The sequence below is a fragment of the Scomber japonicus genome, chromosome 15 (assembly GCF_027409825.1).
Source record: "Scomber japonicus isolate fScoJap1 chromosome 15, fScoJap1.pri, whole genome shotgun sequence".
Taxonomy (NCBI): domain Eukaryota; kingdom Metazoa; phylum Chordata; class Actinopteri; order Scombriformes; family Scombridae; genus Scomber; species Scomber japonicus.
In genome coordinates, this window is record NC_070592.1 from 9,346,657 (window position 1) to 9,359,698 (window position 13,042).

The 13,042-nt window shown below is 39.8% G+C and overlaps 2 protein-coding genes across 3 annotated transcripts; one reads left to right on the forward strand and one right to left on the reverse strand.

Moving 5' to 3' along the window:
- Positions 1-20: 20 nt before the first annotated feature.
- On the forward strand, positions 21-5,353 carry nelfe (negative elongation factor complex member E). Of its 2 annotated transcripts, none has more exons than XM_053334268.1 (11): positions 21-43; positions 328-413; positions 749-818; positions 1,102-1,247; positions 1,740-1,814; positions 2,331-2,368; positions 2,473-2,789; positions 2,887-3,031; positions 3,166-3,220; positions 4,231-4,333; positions 4,480-5,353. In XM_053334268.1, exons 2-11 carry the CDS (start codon positions 339-341, stop codon positions 4,554-4,556), a joined length of 1,101 nt encoding a protein of 366 aa, XP_053190243.1. In that variant the 5' UTR covers positions 21-43; positions 328-338; the 3' UTR covers positions 4,557-5,353. The 2 variants fall into 2 exon arrangements, with proteins under 2 accessions (XP_053190243.1, XP_053190242.1); XM_053334267.1 differs by having other exon boundaries at positions 30-52.
- Positions 5,354-6,448: 1,095 nt separating this feature from the next.
- Positions 6,449-12,306, reverse strand: LOC128374176 (zinc finger and BTB domain-containing protein 12-like). Its single transcript, XM_053334444.1, has 5 exons — positions 12,233-12,306; positions 10,057-10,265; positions 9,750-9,944; positions 9,157-9,369; positions 6,449-8,621 (listed from the first exon to the last, which is right to left on the reverse strand). The coding sequence occupies exons 2-5, from the start codon at positions 10,258-10,260 to the stop codon at positions 7,503-7,505; spliced, it is 1,731 nt and encodes a 576-aa protein (XP_053190419.1). The 5' UTR covers positions 10,261-10,265; positions 12,233-12,306; the 3' UTR covers positions 6,449-7,502.
- Between the last annotated feature and the right edge of the window lie 736 nt (positions 12,307-13,042).

A 13,042-nucleotide genomic window follows, 5' to 3' on the forward strand; every position in this document is an offset into this window, starting at 1 on the left:
TCCGGTACGTCACACTAACGCGTCCGTGTTGTTGTTAAGCTCGGTGAGTCTGGTGAGAAAAATGAATTACTGCAAAAATATTACATTTTTAGTAAAGTGGTTGCAATATACAGCTTTAGTAATGTTTTATTGTTCATGCACAGTGCTAGTGTACTTTCTGTGTGGTCTAAAATCAGCTTCTTTCTCCTAGAAGAGCTAACATAGCCTAAGTTAGCAGCTGTGAGCGAGTTTATTTATTCATTTATTTGCAGGTTTTTTTTAGTGATTATTAAATGTTTGTAATTGTGTGTTTGGTGCCACTTGCTCATGTTGTTGTGTGTGTTGCAGCGGTGGTCATCATGGTGGTGTTTCCAAGCTCTCTGACGGAGGAAGAAGAGGCTCTGCAAAAGAAATATGCTAAACTCAAGAAAAAGGTATGAATGGATCCTGTAATGAGCTTGTTGAAAACATTGATATAAAAGTTATTGATAGGAGAGACTCTTTAGTATGGAATCTAAGCCTTCATAATGAGAGACTTCCTTAGTATCTCAAAATAATGACTAAGTATTTCGAAATAATAAGAAACTATTTCAAATTACATAGTAACTCTAAATAATAAGACACTTTCTCAAAATAATGACCTATGTTATGACGTATTAGTAACTTATTGTTTTGAGACACTAAGTAATTATTTTTATTAATAAAGTAAATTAGCACCTGCCTTTAATCCTTTCATTATTCTTTTTTTTTTTTTTAATTGTGTCCTCAGAAAAAGGCTCTGGTCGCCCTTAAGAAGCAGAGTTCAACCAGCCAAACAAACCAGAGTGGATTGAAAAGAAGTAAGTATAATTTACTGAATAAATAGACATATATGTGAGTAAACATCACTTAACTGACCACCAGCAAACCCAGTGTGGCTACAACGCTGTACACAAGAATTTAAAAAGCAAATGAAAAAACAGTAATACAAGAAAATACAATAATTACTATAGGCAAAATACATTACAAGGGTAATCCATGCATCCATTGAAAGTAGAAAATACGGCCACCACTTAAACATGTGATGCATACTGACTCAAAAATCTTGTACACTTATTTCATTTACATTTTCTCTCATCGCAGCGTTGTCGGACCAGCCTGTTGTTGACACGGCGACGGCAACAGAGCAAGCAAAGATGCTGATCAAGTCAGGCGCCATCAGTGCCATCAAATCAGAGAACAAGAACTCAGGCTTCAAACGCTCTCGAATGCTGGAGATCAAACTCAAGGTAGGATGCAATTCAATATACAGTATGAACGATTAATTAAGGATTGTGTGTGGTGGTGTGAAGATTAGTTCATTAATCAATTAGTTGTCAACTATTGAATGAATCACCAACCTTTTCAAGTGTTTTAAAATGAAAAACAGTCAAACTTCTCTGATTTCAGCCTCTTAAATGTGAATATTTTGTGGTTTCTTTAGTCCTTTATTACAGTAAGCTGAGCATCTTTGAGTTGTCACCTGTTGGACGGGAGCAATTAAGATATTTGTGGATATCAGCTTTGTGCTTTGAAATACAGTGATAGACATTTTTCACCATTTACTGGCATTTTATGGCTCAAAAAGCAAATTGATAAAACAATTGTTAGTTGCAGCTCTTCTGGCATGTTATATTTTGGGATTTGTCTGCACAGTATGTACAAATATATGATCTTTATTTTGATTACTCATGCCTTTTCTTTCTTTTTTCTCTTTTTTTTTTGCTCTTCCTGTGCCACAGGACCCAGAGAAAGGTCCCATTCCTGCTTTCTTACCATTCCAAAGGAGCGTCTCTACAGATGAGGAGCAACCTGAGGTATACATGAGATGAAGCATGAAAATTCATCACTGCAGATCATGAACCACTTTGTTGATTTGGTTGTCTTTCTCAAGTTGCATTTTTGAGTATGAGAAAGTATTTACACGTTGCTGTAACACACATAAACTTAATATTTGCACTCAGAGCTCTTATCTAAAATCTTTGACCTTGCCAACTCCCAAGTGTTAGTATAAAAAAGGGCACGTATGCCATACTGTGTACATTCTCATATCAAGGCAAGCTCAATTGTTTCATATTTAAAAAACAGGTGTAGTATTCTGTGTTGTACTTGAGCTGAACTTTATTATTGGCTGGATCTGAACAGCTGGGCCAGCCACAAAAATGTTTAAGCCTCTGATTGCCTGAGTGATGAAGTTACATCATTTGTCAGCCGAATGCTATCATTTCTTGTATCTGTAACATTTCATTCAGCACTCATCCAGCCATATTCTACATTTTTACCTCGTCTGATTTTAGTCTGATGTCATTAAATGTGTTTTTTGCTTCTTCTAGTCTGCAAAGAGAGCTCAAAGGAAGTCTCTGTATGAGAGGTAATGTTTAAAAGTCATGATTAATGAGTAAAACACTGTTTAATACACTGAATTAACGTGATTCTCTGGGTGTAACATCTTTTCCCTCGTGTACCCCCCCGCAGCTTCGTCAGTTCACGTGACCGATACCGAGACGAGGACGACGGAGGCGGCATGTCGTCCGGCCGTGAGATGGACAGGGACAGAGAAAGAGAGAGAGACCGTGGTGACCGTGAACTGGACAGAGAGCGCGAGAGAGACAGAGAGCGAGAGAGAGAGCGAGAGCGGGACAGAGACAGAGAAAGAGACAGAGACAGAGAGAGAGAAAGAGGAAGGGACAGAGAGAGGGAACCGGAGCGAGAAAGAGAAAGAGAACGAAGCAGAGAGAGGGAACGAGACCGCAACATGGACCGGGAGAGAGAACGGGATGGACCTTTCAGACGTAAGTAACCATCTGCTGTTGATTCATTCACACATAGTTCATCTAAAATCCAGACAGAGGTTCTAATCATATATCTCCTTTTGGTTTTTATTCTCAGGGTCAGATTCGTACCCAGAGCGGAGAGGAGTGCGGAAGGGGAATACGGTGTACGTTTACGGGTCTGGGCTTGTTGAGGACAGCCTGCGTTACGCTTTCTCTCAGCACGGCACCATCATCGACCTCTCCATGGACAACCCACGCAAGTATGCAACCACTGAATAAAGCTGTGTGCACATACTGACACCAGCAATTATAAACTGCACAATCCTTTCCTTTCGTTTGTGTTTTATATTTGTGATACAGTTCTGATTTGTGGTTCCCTGTTTCTCTTTTCTAGTTGTGCGTTCATCACGTTTGAGAAGATGGAGTCTGCAGATCAGGCTGTCGCTGAGGTTCGTACCAACCTAGATATCATTTTAATTTGGAGTAATGTAAATGAAATCTTCCAAAATACAACAAAAGAAAGGATAAATAAATAAGACTATACATGTAATTCAGAGTAGAATAGGCCATCAGTGAAGACCTTGAATAAATAAATACTGTACCATTCCTGTGTGGCTGTGCAGGGATTTATCATTTTCTAAATAGGAAAGAGTTGCATGAACTGAGTTTGTCCAACCTAATTGAACTAGATGGTAGATTTAATTAGGGTGTTGTCAGTATTTTCAAAATAAAGGTAAGATGCCGACCAAGGACCTGTTGCATACCATCTCTTTCTAATGGAAGTAAAGGCATAAAAAAGGTCCCAAAATGTTCAGGGCTGGTCAAAAGTAGTTTAACATGTCTGTGTAGTCTGAAATTAGAGCATGGAACAAATAAAGAATTTATGGGATTGTTTTGCTTCACTTATTTTAATCAGATTTTTAAACTTTGGTTTGTAAGTTTGGACACTTATAGGAATAGTTTGTGTCTATTTTAAATGCTTCATTAAAATACTTAATTACTGCAGAAGAGCTGTACATTGTAAACATATTACTTGATCCCTGGAAATTGATTTTGTATGATTTTTTACATCAGTCACAAAAAAAGAAGAAAAAAAGGGTGTTAACTTTCGAATGGTAGTGTGCGATAAAAGAAAAATCTAAATTGTCAATTAAATAAATAATTTATGGATCAAAATAGTATTAATTTGACTTTATAATGACTTATAAAAGGAGGGTAGGGTTAGATTGGAAGAGCACTTAAGAGCTGCTCATCATATTCATGCAGGTTTTTAGTCAGCTGATCCACCAGGAACTGCTTAGTTTAGCGATAGATTTAACGATTTTAATGTTCATATATGCGATCGTTGAAGCAGGGGATTAGATCAGGACCCTGCTGTTGTGGGGATTCCCCCCCCCTCTCAGGTAGACACGAGCCAAACTAAACTCTCCTTGCTGTTTTTTTTTTTTTTGTCTCACAGCTGAATGGAAGCACGGTGGGAGACATCCACATCAAAGTCAGCATCGCCAGGAAGCAGCCCATGCTGGACGCCGCCACCGGCAAATCTGTGTGGGCTTCTCTCGGTAAAAAAACCCAGCGCTCTTACTGTTTGTTTAGACATCGATCAGACCCCCCCCCCACCCCCCTCCCTTGCCCCTCGTGTATCAGCTCAGCGTGGATTAACCTTCACCTCCACCTCTCTCTCTCTCTTTCTTTCTTTCTTTCACAGCTGTGCAGAACAGCACGAAAGGCTCCTACAGAGACAAGAGGAACCAAGTCGTCTACAGCGAAGATTTCCTCGGATGAAAATACAAACAGACTATTTGGGGGCTTTTTTTTTTGTTGTTGTATTTTTGGCATAATAGCTTTTCATGTTTTTTTTTCTTTCAATGACCTGTTAGCCAGCAGCGGCCGGCAGAAGGTGTTTCAGGGTTATGGTTAAAACTTTCTGTTGTCTTTTTGAATACTAGATGACTGTATTTGGGAAAACATGACGGCTGGTATGTGATGCTGTATGTGGCAGCTTTGCTCATAAAACTACAGACTCTTGTTTTGTGGAGCTCAATAAATAGTATCCATACATTGTTACATGTGAGGTGAGAGTTTAATCAGAGTGGGGATTATAATCAGCCTCCTCGAGTAAGATACTGAACCCTAAATTGCTTCTGATTTCTGCTATATTGGTGTGTGTGTCTGTTAATGATTAGATCCTCCTGATGAAGAGGTTTGCTCCGTGTATGAACGTGACTGAAATGGTGAATGTGGCTTGCAGCGTAAAACCTCTTTGAGTGGTCGAAAGACTAAAATAGAGCTATAAGTACAGTCCATCTACCATTTACTAATATCCGCAGCCTTATGTCACAAGAAATAATGGGATTCTAAAAAAAGTTCTCCCTGACTTGACTCTCTTCCGCCAGGATTGATGATCATGAGTTTTTAATCTCGACTAAACACGAGACTTGAGCCACGATGTTAGAAATACTGAAATCATGGATCCACATTCCTTCATTATTGTAAAGAAATGCCTGACTAAACACCAAAAAAAAGGTTTAATTCATTAAAATGTTAATTTTTTTTACATGGGTTTTGTCTTTATATTTGTTTTCCCCTTAAAAATATTAAAATCAGCCGAACAAACTGCCATATGTAATAGTAGGATATCAAATTCCTGATTCAAGAAACAATCTAAGGGCCCATGACTGATAGAGGCCCTGAAAATGACAATTAACCTGTCATCATTCATCATTAATAGACATATAAAAGATTATTATTTTTTACATTGTGTTCAATTAGAAAACTTTCCCCCCTGTTTTTGTATTTGTATTCAACGAGCACCCCCTCTGTTCACATGAAATGGTATGGTCCTGCGACTCCTGCCTACAACCCAGGTGTGGTACTTGCTATAGTGGATTGTGATTGGCTATATGAGTGTAATGTCTCAACAGCTTCATAAAAGATCATCAGGGTGTTCTGAAAAGGTGATCTACCCGCTCAGGATAACCTACCCTAAAGAAATCATGGTAGCTCATCCAAGTAGGGTAGCACATCCTGTCAGGTAGCAAATATCTATCAGAATGACCTACTACCCTTTATATTGTGCTTAAACCATGGGTAGCACATATTGTCAGGTAGGAAATATCTACAGTATGTGCTACCCATGGTTAGAGCACAATATGATCCACTTTGGCAAGACAATATTTTATTTCACTCCTTTTAATCAATGCAGGTCAACTTTTAGCAGCTATTCATACCGACTCAGTTTTCCCTACATCAAATAGTGAATTCCACTGCATGCATGTCAGCTCAATGTCAGTAAATATTGTACAGTTGGTATTAGACTCCAGGAGAGTTACAAGCCTTCTCAGGAGAGTATGGTTACACTAATTGCACGTTTGGTATGACCTAGGTCCAAACAGGGTCACATTTAACCAAGTCTGGTTAACCCTTAAACAGGCAGGAGTGGAAAATAAGATGTTAATTATTTCTTTTATTTACTTTGATGTTACAAGGCATTTCATTTGCTATTAAGGCAATAAAAAATGTATATGTGTGTATCTCCTGGTGCGCACGGCCTGTTTTAAGGGTTAAAAGGAATATTTAACAGAAAATGAACTTATGTGAGGGTTAAAAGTATTGAGTGTAGATACTATGGAATAGAGGGTCAGTCACAGATCACACAAATGTCAGACAGGTGAGACACAAAGTAGACGATTTTATTAGTGAAATGAGTAAAAAAATAAAAATACAAATAAAAATAAAAATAAAAACCACACCTTCAAACTTTATTTTCTGAAACAATGTTTGGCAACAGAGGAAACAAGTCTTCATATCTTCCAAAAATCAACAAAATCAACATTTAACTAAACCTTTCTTGGTGTATTTAAGGCGCTTCATACCCACACAGTACTTTTCATTGCTCTCTGGCTCATTAAGAACTTAGTTTGTCAATAATTAAAAAAAGAAGAGTTTGTCAATGTGCAAATAAAAACGAGGACAGCGTGACCAACAGGAGAGCGAGAAAGCTGTCAATCAAACCCTCACACACACACACACAGCTCTGATATTACAGTAAATGTGGGGGATGGGTGACAGGTGTGTGTGTGTGTGTTTGGAGAGGCTTTAATCTGCATTCGTCCACGTCGGGGGGAAACGATACATGTGATTTTTTTTACATTAAAGTTACAGAGACACTCTTGTAATTATTGTATTTACATTGATTTACAACAGTTTTTCCTTCTTTTTTTTGTTCAAATGCTGCAACATGTTTTTTTAAAAGTTAGTTAGATTACAGTCAAAACTATTCTAAGAGATATAAAAAGTGGAGAGGCTCATTTTTTCTCCACAGAAGACATTTCGACTTTTAATAGTAGGAAGAAAAAAAAACAGGTGTAAATATAAAATTAAGGACTCCAGCTTCACGATCTCGGTCTCGAGCATGTTGGGTCTTTGTTCCTTCTTACTGGGACTGTCGTTAAAATAACCACAACCTGCAATTTTCCAACTATGACGAGTCAAAATGTCTGCTGTGATAAAGATCTTCTGTCTCAGTGTAAGAAGGTTGTGCAGTCTCGGTCACTTTTACTTAAATTATAGCTCAAATTTGTAAAACGTGTCATTTAAAAGGCTTTTTTTTTAAAGTCTTGATATTTTTAAAAGGCCTCGTTGTTAAGTTCCTGCACCGACCCGAGCTCGTGTGGCGAGCCGGGTCTCCAGGCGTTAAAGACACCTCGTCGTTGTCTTCAATGCTTTGGCTTATGACACTTGCTCAGTGATGGGACATTCCTGCTCCTCCTCTCGTATCCTCCCGGCCGCCCGCTCCCTCTCCTCCTGCTCGTGTAGGGAGTTCTGCCCCGTGGTTTTGCCGTGCTGCTCCTTCAGGTGGCGTCGCAAGGCGGGCTTGTGGGCGAAGCGGGCGTGGCAGTAGGCGCAGCGGTGCGGGCGCTCGCCGCTGTGCAGGTTCATGTGGTCTATCAGCGTGGACTTCTGCGTGAACGTCTTGTAGCACAGCGGGCACTGGTGGGTCTTGCCGGCGCCCCGGTGCACCGCCATGTGCCGGGTGAGGTTGGCGGAGTGGTGGAAGTGCTTGCCGCAGCAGGGGCACGCGTACAGCATGTGGGCGGTGCGGGAGTGGACGGCGAGGGAGTGCGCCGAGGGGAACGTGATGCCGCAGTCCTCGCAGATGACGGGCCCGGACACGCTCGATGTGGACCCCACCACCGCCACAGATTCGTCTCCGCCCTCGTTTGTGCCGACCGTCAACGCGGAGCTCCCCTCGCCAGCGCCGCAGCCAGAATCCTCGAGGGCGAACTGGCTCAAACTGTTGGCGGCCATGGGCGAGACCTTTTCTCCCTGAGCGTCGTCCGTGCCCATGTCCAGTCGCGGGAAATCGACTGACAAGAAACCTCCTGTCTTAAGCCCTTCTTGGGTGTAGTCCAGCCCAAAACCCCCTGCCACACCAGCGGTCGCGAGATACCACAAATCCGGGTGAGCTACACCCGGAGGTCTTTTCTCCTGAGACGACCACCTTCTCCTCTTGAACCCCCTCCCCCTGCCTCTCCCTCTGCTCCAGCCGATTTTAGCGTCGGGCAGCCGGCGTCTGAAAGCGCGCAGTCCCTCCACTAAAAGTTCCTCCCTCGAGAAGCCGCCAGTGCCGAGGTCTCCGTCCATCGGGTTCAGGTCGTACTCGCCTCCCTCTCCTCCCATCACGACGCCTTCGGGTTTTTGGTAGCAAAGGTCTTGAGGCTCGTCAGAGGGGGCTCCCGTCTCCTCCTCCCCCCTGTCTCTGTTCATCTGCTCCTCTTCCGAGATGTACACCCTGAACATGCCGAATTCGTCCTGTCTGACCTCTAACTCCTCGTCTGATCCGTGAACCTGGGACAGAAATGAAGAATGAGTCAAGTGTCAGAGCGGCTGCAGCTTCAGATTTGTTTCACTTGGAAAAAATATATCTGGAAAAAGTGAAAAAATGGTCATCACAATTTCCTAAAAAAACTATCAAAGTCTATTATCTCAGACTGTTTCACGACTGAAAAGTGTCATTTACTGAGCTGGGAGACATGTTTGTACGTTTGTGAGCAATTTTTTATTATCTCTGTCCTGTGTTGATCCTTTGCTCTCTTATCTTTGGATTATCTTCTCCACCCTTTCATCCTGTTACCGTGACCTCTCACACAGCTGCTTGGACCGTTTACAAGTGCATAAAAGTACAGAGCATGGAGCAGAGACCCTTTTCTCCCTCCTTTTTTAGTAATGATTTAACATTCAGCAGAATAAGTCACACTGGTGTGGAAATTAACACCAGTGACAACACAAAAACTGGTCACATCAGTATACTACATGAATACTGAAGATTTGTAAATTAAATTTAAAAAAAAAGGTGTTTCAGGTTTCTCTTTGACACACACACCTTAATACACGGCTCATCCAGCAGAGGACTGTCGCCGTGGTGCTGACCGCTGCCCTGGGTGGACATGTTGTCGTTGTTCTCCTCCACTGAGCGCATCACGGGACTGTGCTGGTGCACAGGGGAAGGTCGGCCGGCGGGAGACGCTGCCGACGCGACTGAGTGAATGTTGTCATCGACAATCAGCGGCCGAGGCTCGCCCTCTTCTGTAGATACCTGTAGAAGAAGAAATGGGGGATAGGTGACGGGGCATCTCAAGATGTATAATAACTGAAGTGAACATACAGAGAAGGACAAGCACTTACAAGGTTAGGCTGAACCTGGAGTAAAACTACTCATCTTTGACTCATTGTTTACACTAAAGACTTCTTTTTCTTTACATGCTGCATGAAAAACAAAAGCTGCATTAAACTTGACTCTTTTTTTTTCTTTGCACACTCTATGAATGATTATGAAACAAATGTGGTCTGAAAAATATGTAAATATGTACACAGGTACAGATTTACCAGAAAGTTTCAAAAAAATGTTTATATTTGCAATTCTCAGGTAAACTATTATTAAACTAGACAAATCAATTACTTTTTGGGAAGACTGACCTTTGGGGGAGTGGGGCTCTTTAGCTGCACGTATTTCTTTAGAGCTCCTCTGCAGCGCTCCACGATGTGCTCCATCTGCAGGTAGCTGGCTGCGGTCAGGTAGTTAACGATCTCCTCCGGCTTAAACTGCAGCACGCCGGTGTAGCAGGACTGCAGCAGGTCACACACCACCGTGGAGCTGTACAGCATTGATACCTAAACATGAAGCAGAAACTACTCAGCGTCACAGAGTAAACAAAAAAGGGTACGGTTTGATGACATTGTGACTTTGTGGGTGTGTGTGTGTGTGTGGTCATCATCTTCCTACGTGAAGTTTTGGGGAAGGGTTGAGGAGAAACTGGTCTCTAAGGAAGGGAGAGCAGGCTGCCAGCACCACCTTATGGCCCCTGAAGGTCTGGTTGTCACTGGCCACAATGGTGACGTCGCAGAAGTGCTGGCGGCACCTCAGCGTGTTCATGTGCTTCATGGTCGTGTCGCCGTGGCCCGGTAACCGGAAACACAGCATCTCCATGTTGCCTGAGGGAGAAAAAGGAGATCAAACAGTGAATTTCAGGAGTTGAGTATTCATTACAAACAACCAAAAGGTGATCTTTAAATTAGAAGATCAAAAAGGCTGAGATAAACAGATATAAATCACTTCATATCTGATCAATTATAAACTACCTGATCTCAAACACTCATTTTAGGCAGTTTGTGCTCCTGCGTGGCCTCGCGTGAACTCACCGAGGTAGTAGAACAAGGAAAGCAGTCATGCAGTGTTTATGTGTTTATTGTGCGGTTAGAGACGAGTCAGGTGGGTGCTGTGAGCATGAGGCATGACAGAGGTTTTGTTTCCTGTGTGAAACTTTGTCTTGATAGGGTCCTTTTTTTAGTTTCTTACTCTCTATACAGTCACCAGGCAGGTTGGCAAGAATCAGAGTTTGAGCCCTGGCTGCACATCTCATCCAGCTGCACTAGTTTTATTTACCGTTATATTTAAGTTGGTTTATTTAGTTCATAGTTATTAGTTTAGTTATTGTATATACATTATTATATTATTCTTATATTATATGTATTTAAGTGTGTTAGTTTCTTTTACTAACCTCACTGCTTTTATATTTATATTCATGTCAAGTTGCTGCTGCAGCACTTAATACTTCCCTTTGAGATTAGTTATATTTTGGGTTAATAAAGTACTTTATCTATTTTGGGGCCTTGAGATGCAACAAGTGTGGTACAGATATACGATCAAATAAGTGAAATGTTGTCTAAAGTTTGGCAGATGTCTGAAACATTAACCATCACCGTGACTGTAATGATTCATGATCAAAATAGCTGCTGATTCATTTTCCTGTCAAGCCAATAACTAGGGTATCTGCACGTTTGTTAAGGATGAGTTTAATGACTAAACCTTTTAATACCTCTTTAAGGAAAAAAGACATAATAATAATGCAAAAGCAGGATTTTGCAACCGTTGATTATTTTCTAACTTTAATTAATAAGCTGATTAGCTGGTTTATGTAAAATCATCATAAAATAATGATAAATTACATTAAACATTAACATTAAACTAAACAAATATAATTACGCTCATTCACTCTGCCCCCAGATAACATCTTATTTAATGCCTTAACTCCTACAATTACAAACATTGTAAGACTTTTTAAGGATCCACGGGGCATTTCATTAAATTAAACATTATCATATATGATAATTATGACTACTTTAAATCATGACTTTTATCCCGGCGCATTCATTATAGGTTGCCATTTCATTTTCTTGTCTTTTAAAGGAAATAATATCTCGTTTTCTTATGTATGGAGGTGCATAATGAAAATGACACTAGAGGGAAATCTTGAATGTTGAAACTTGAATATTATTAAATACCTCAAGATTGATAATATAAATACTGCTTATGTACCTGTAGCCATCAGAACTTATAATGATAACATCTAAGATAGTGTCGGGGCACTGTTGTATATATTTGCTGCTATGATTAAGTAATGAGAAGAATCCTAATCCTAATATGATCCTCAAACCTCAAAGGTCATTTATTATTGTCATTATCATCCTATTATTACATTTAATATCAGGCAGACCAGCAATGTAATCTATTAAGACTGTAATGTTATGCTTTGATAAACAAGAAAATACAATTTTAGCTGCATAGTGAATCTATTAAATGACTAAATAGTGGTTTTATGGTTATATTGATAGTATCACACACATCTGGCTATCGACCACTTTCACTACATAAATCTGGCTGGAAAGTTATACATGTATGTGCTCGACAGGGACTAACAAAGACAATACAATTGACACTTACACGCGTTTAATAATAAAAATGAGGATTATCGTGTTTATTGTTGTTGTTGTTGCTCCTGGCCTAGCTAGCTAGTGTTAGCTTCTGGTTAGCATGCTGACAGAAGCTGGAAAAAAACTACCAAATAAAACAAACAAAAGCTCAACAATTATGGTTAAAAAACAACTTTCACATCACGTACCTTCCCCCTTTTTCGTTTCTTTTTCCTTGTGGGTGTGTCTTTTTTAAACGTGTGTTATGGTTAGTTAGCACCGGCAGCATCTGGAGCTGCTCCGCTGCTAAAAAAACCCTCGATTTCTGTGTTTACTTTTGAAGGAAGCTCATCCCCGTGACAACAAATACGTTTAACGGTCAACGTTGCGTTCGTACAAAACTGACCTCGGATCAGTTTTTAGAGAGCAGCTTCTAACAGTGGTCTAAGAAGAGGCAGAATACGCAGGCTGACTTCTGATCAGTTCTTCTAATCAATGGGACTCACATCTATCTTTTATTGTCAGCAGTTCTATTCATTATGATTTTGTATTATGAACATAGTGGAAGCGTGTACTGTTATACTGGGTGTATATTGAAGGTTTTTATGTTATTTGTTAGATTTTTATTTTTATTTTTAAATCCAACATCCCCAGTGTAACATTGTCTATTATTTGTAATTGGTTAAATGTTCTATTACAGTGTAATACATATTACACTATGGGTGTTCAAAAAAAAAAAAAAAAAAAAAAAGTATATATATATATAACATTTATGTGTTTTGTGTTATTAATAGATTTTTATTTATTTTTTGGATTTTATTTATTTTGTTGTATTGAATACCACCCAGTGTAATATACTGTGTTTTATGTTGTTAATAGATTTTTTTTTCTATGTTTTTAGATTATGTTTTATTATATTATTATTATTATTATTATTATTATTATTATTATTATTATTATTATTATTATTATTATTATTATTATTATTATATTGGAATCATGTGCTGTTATACTGGGTG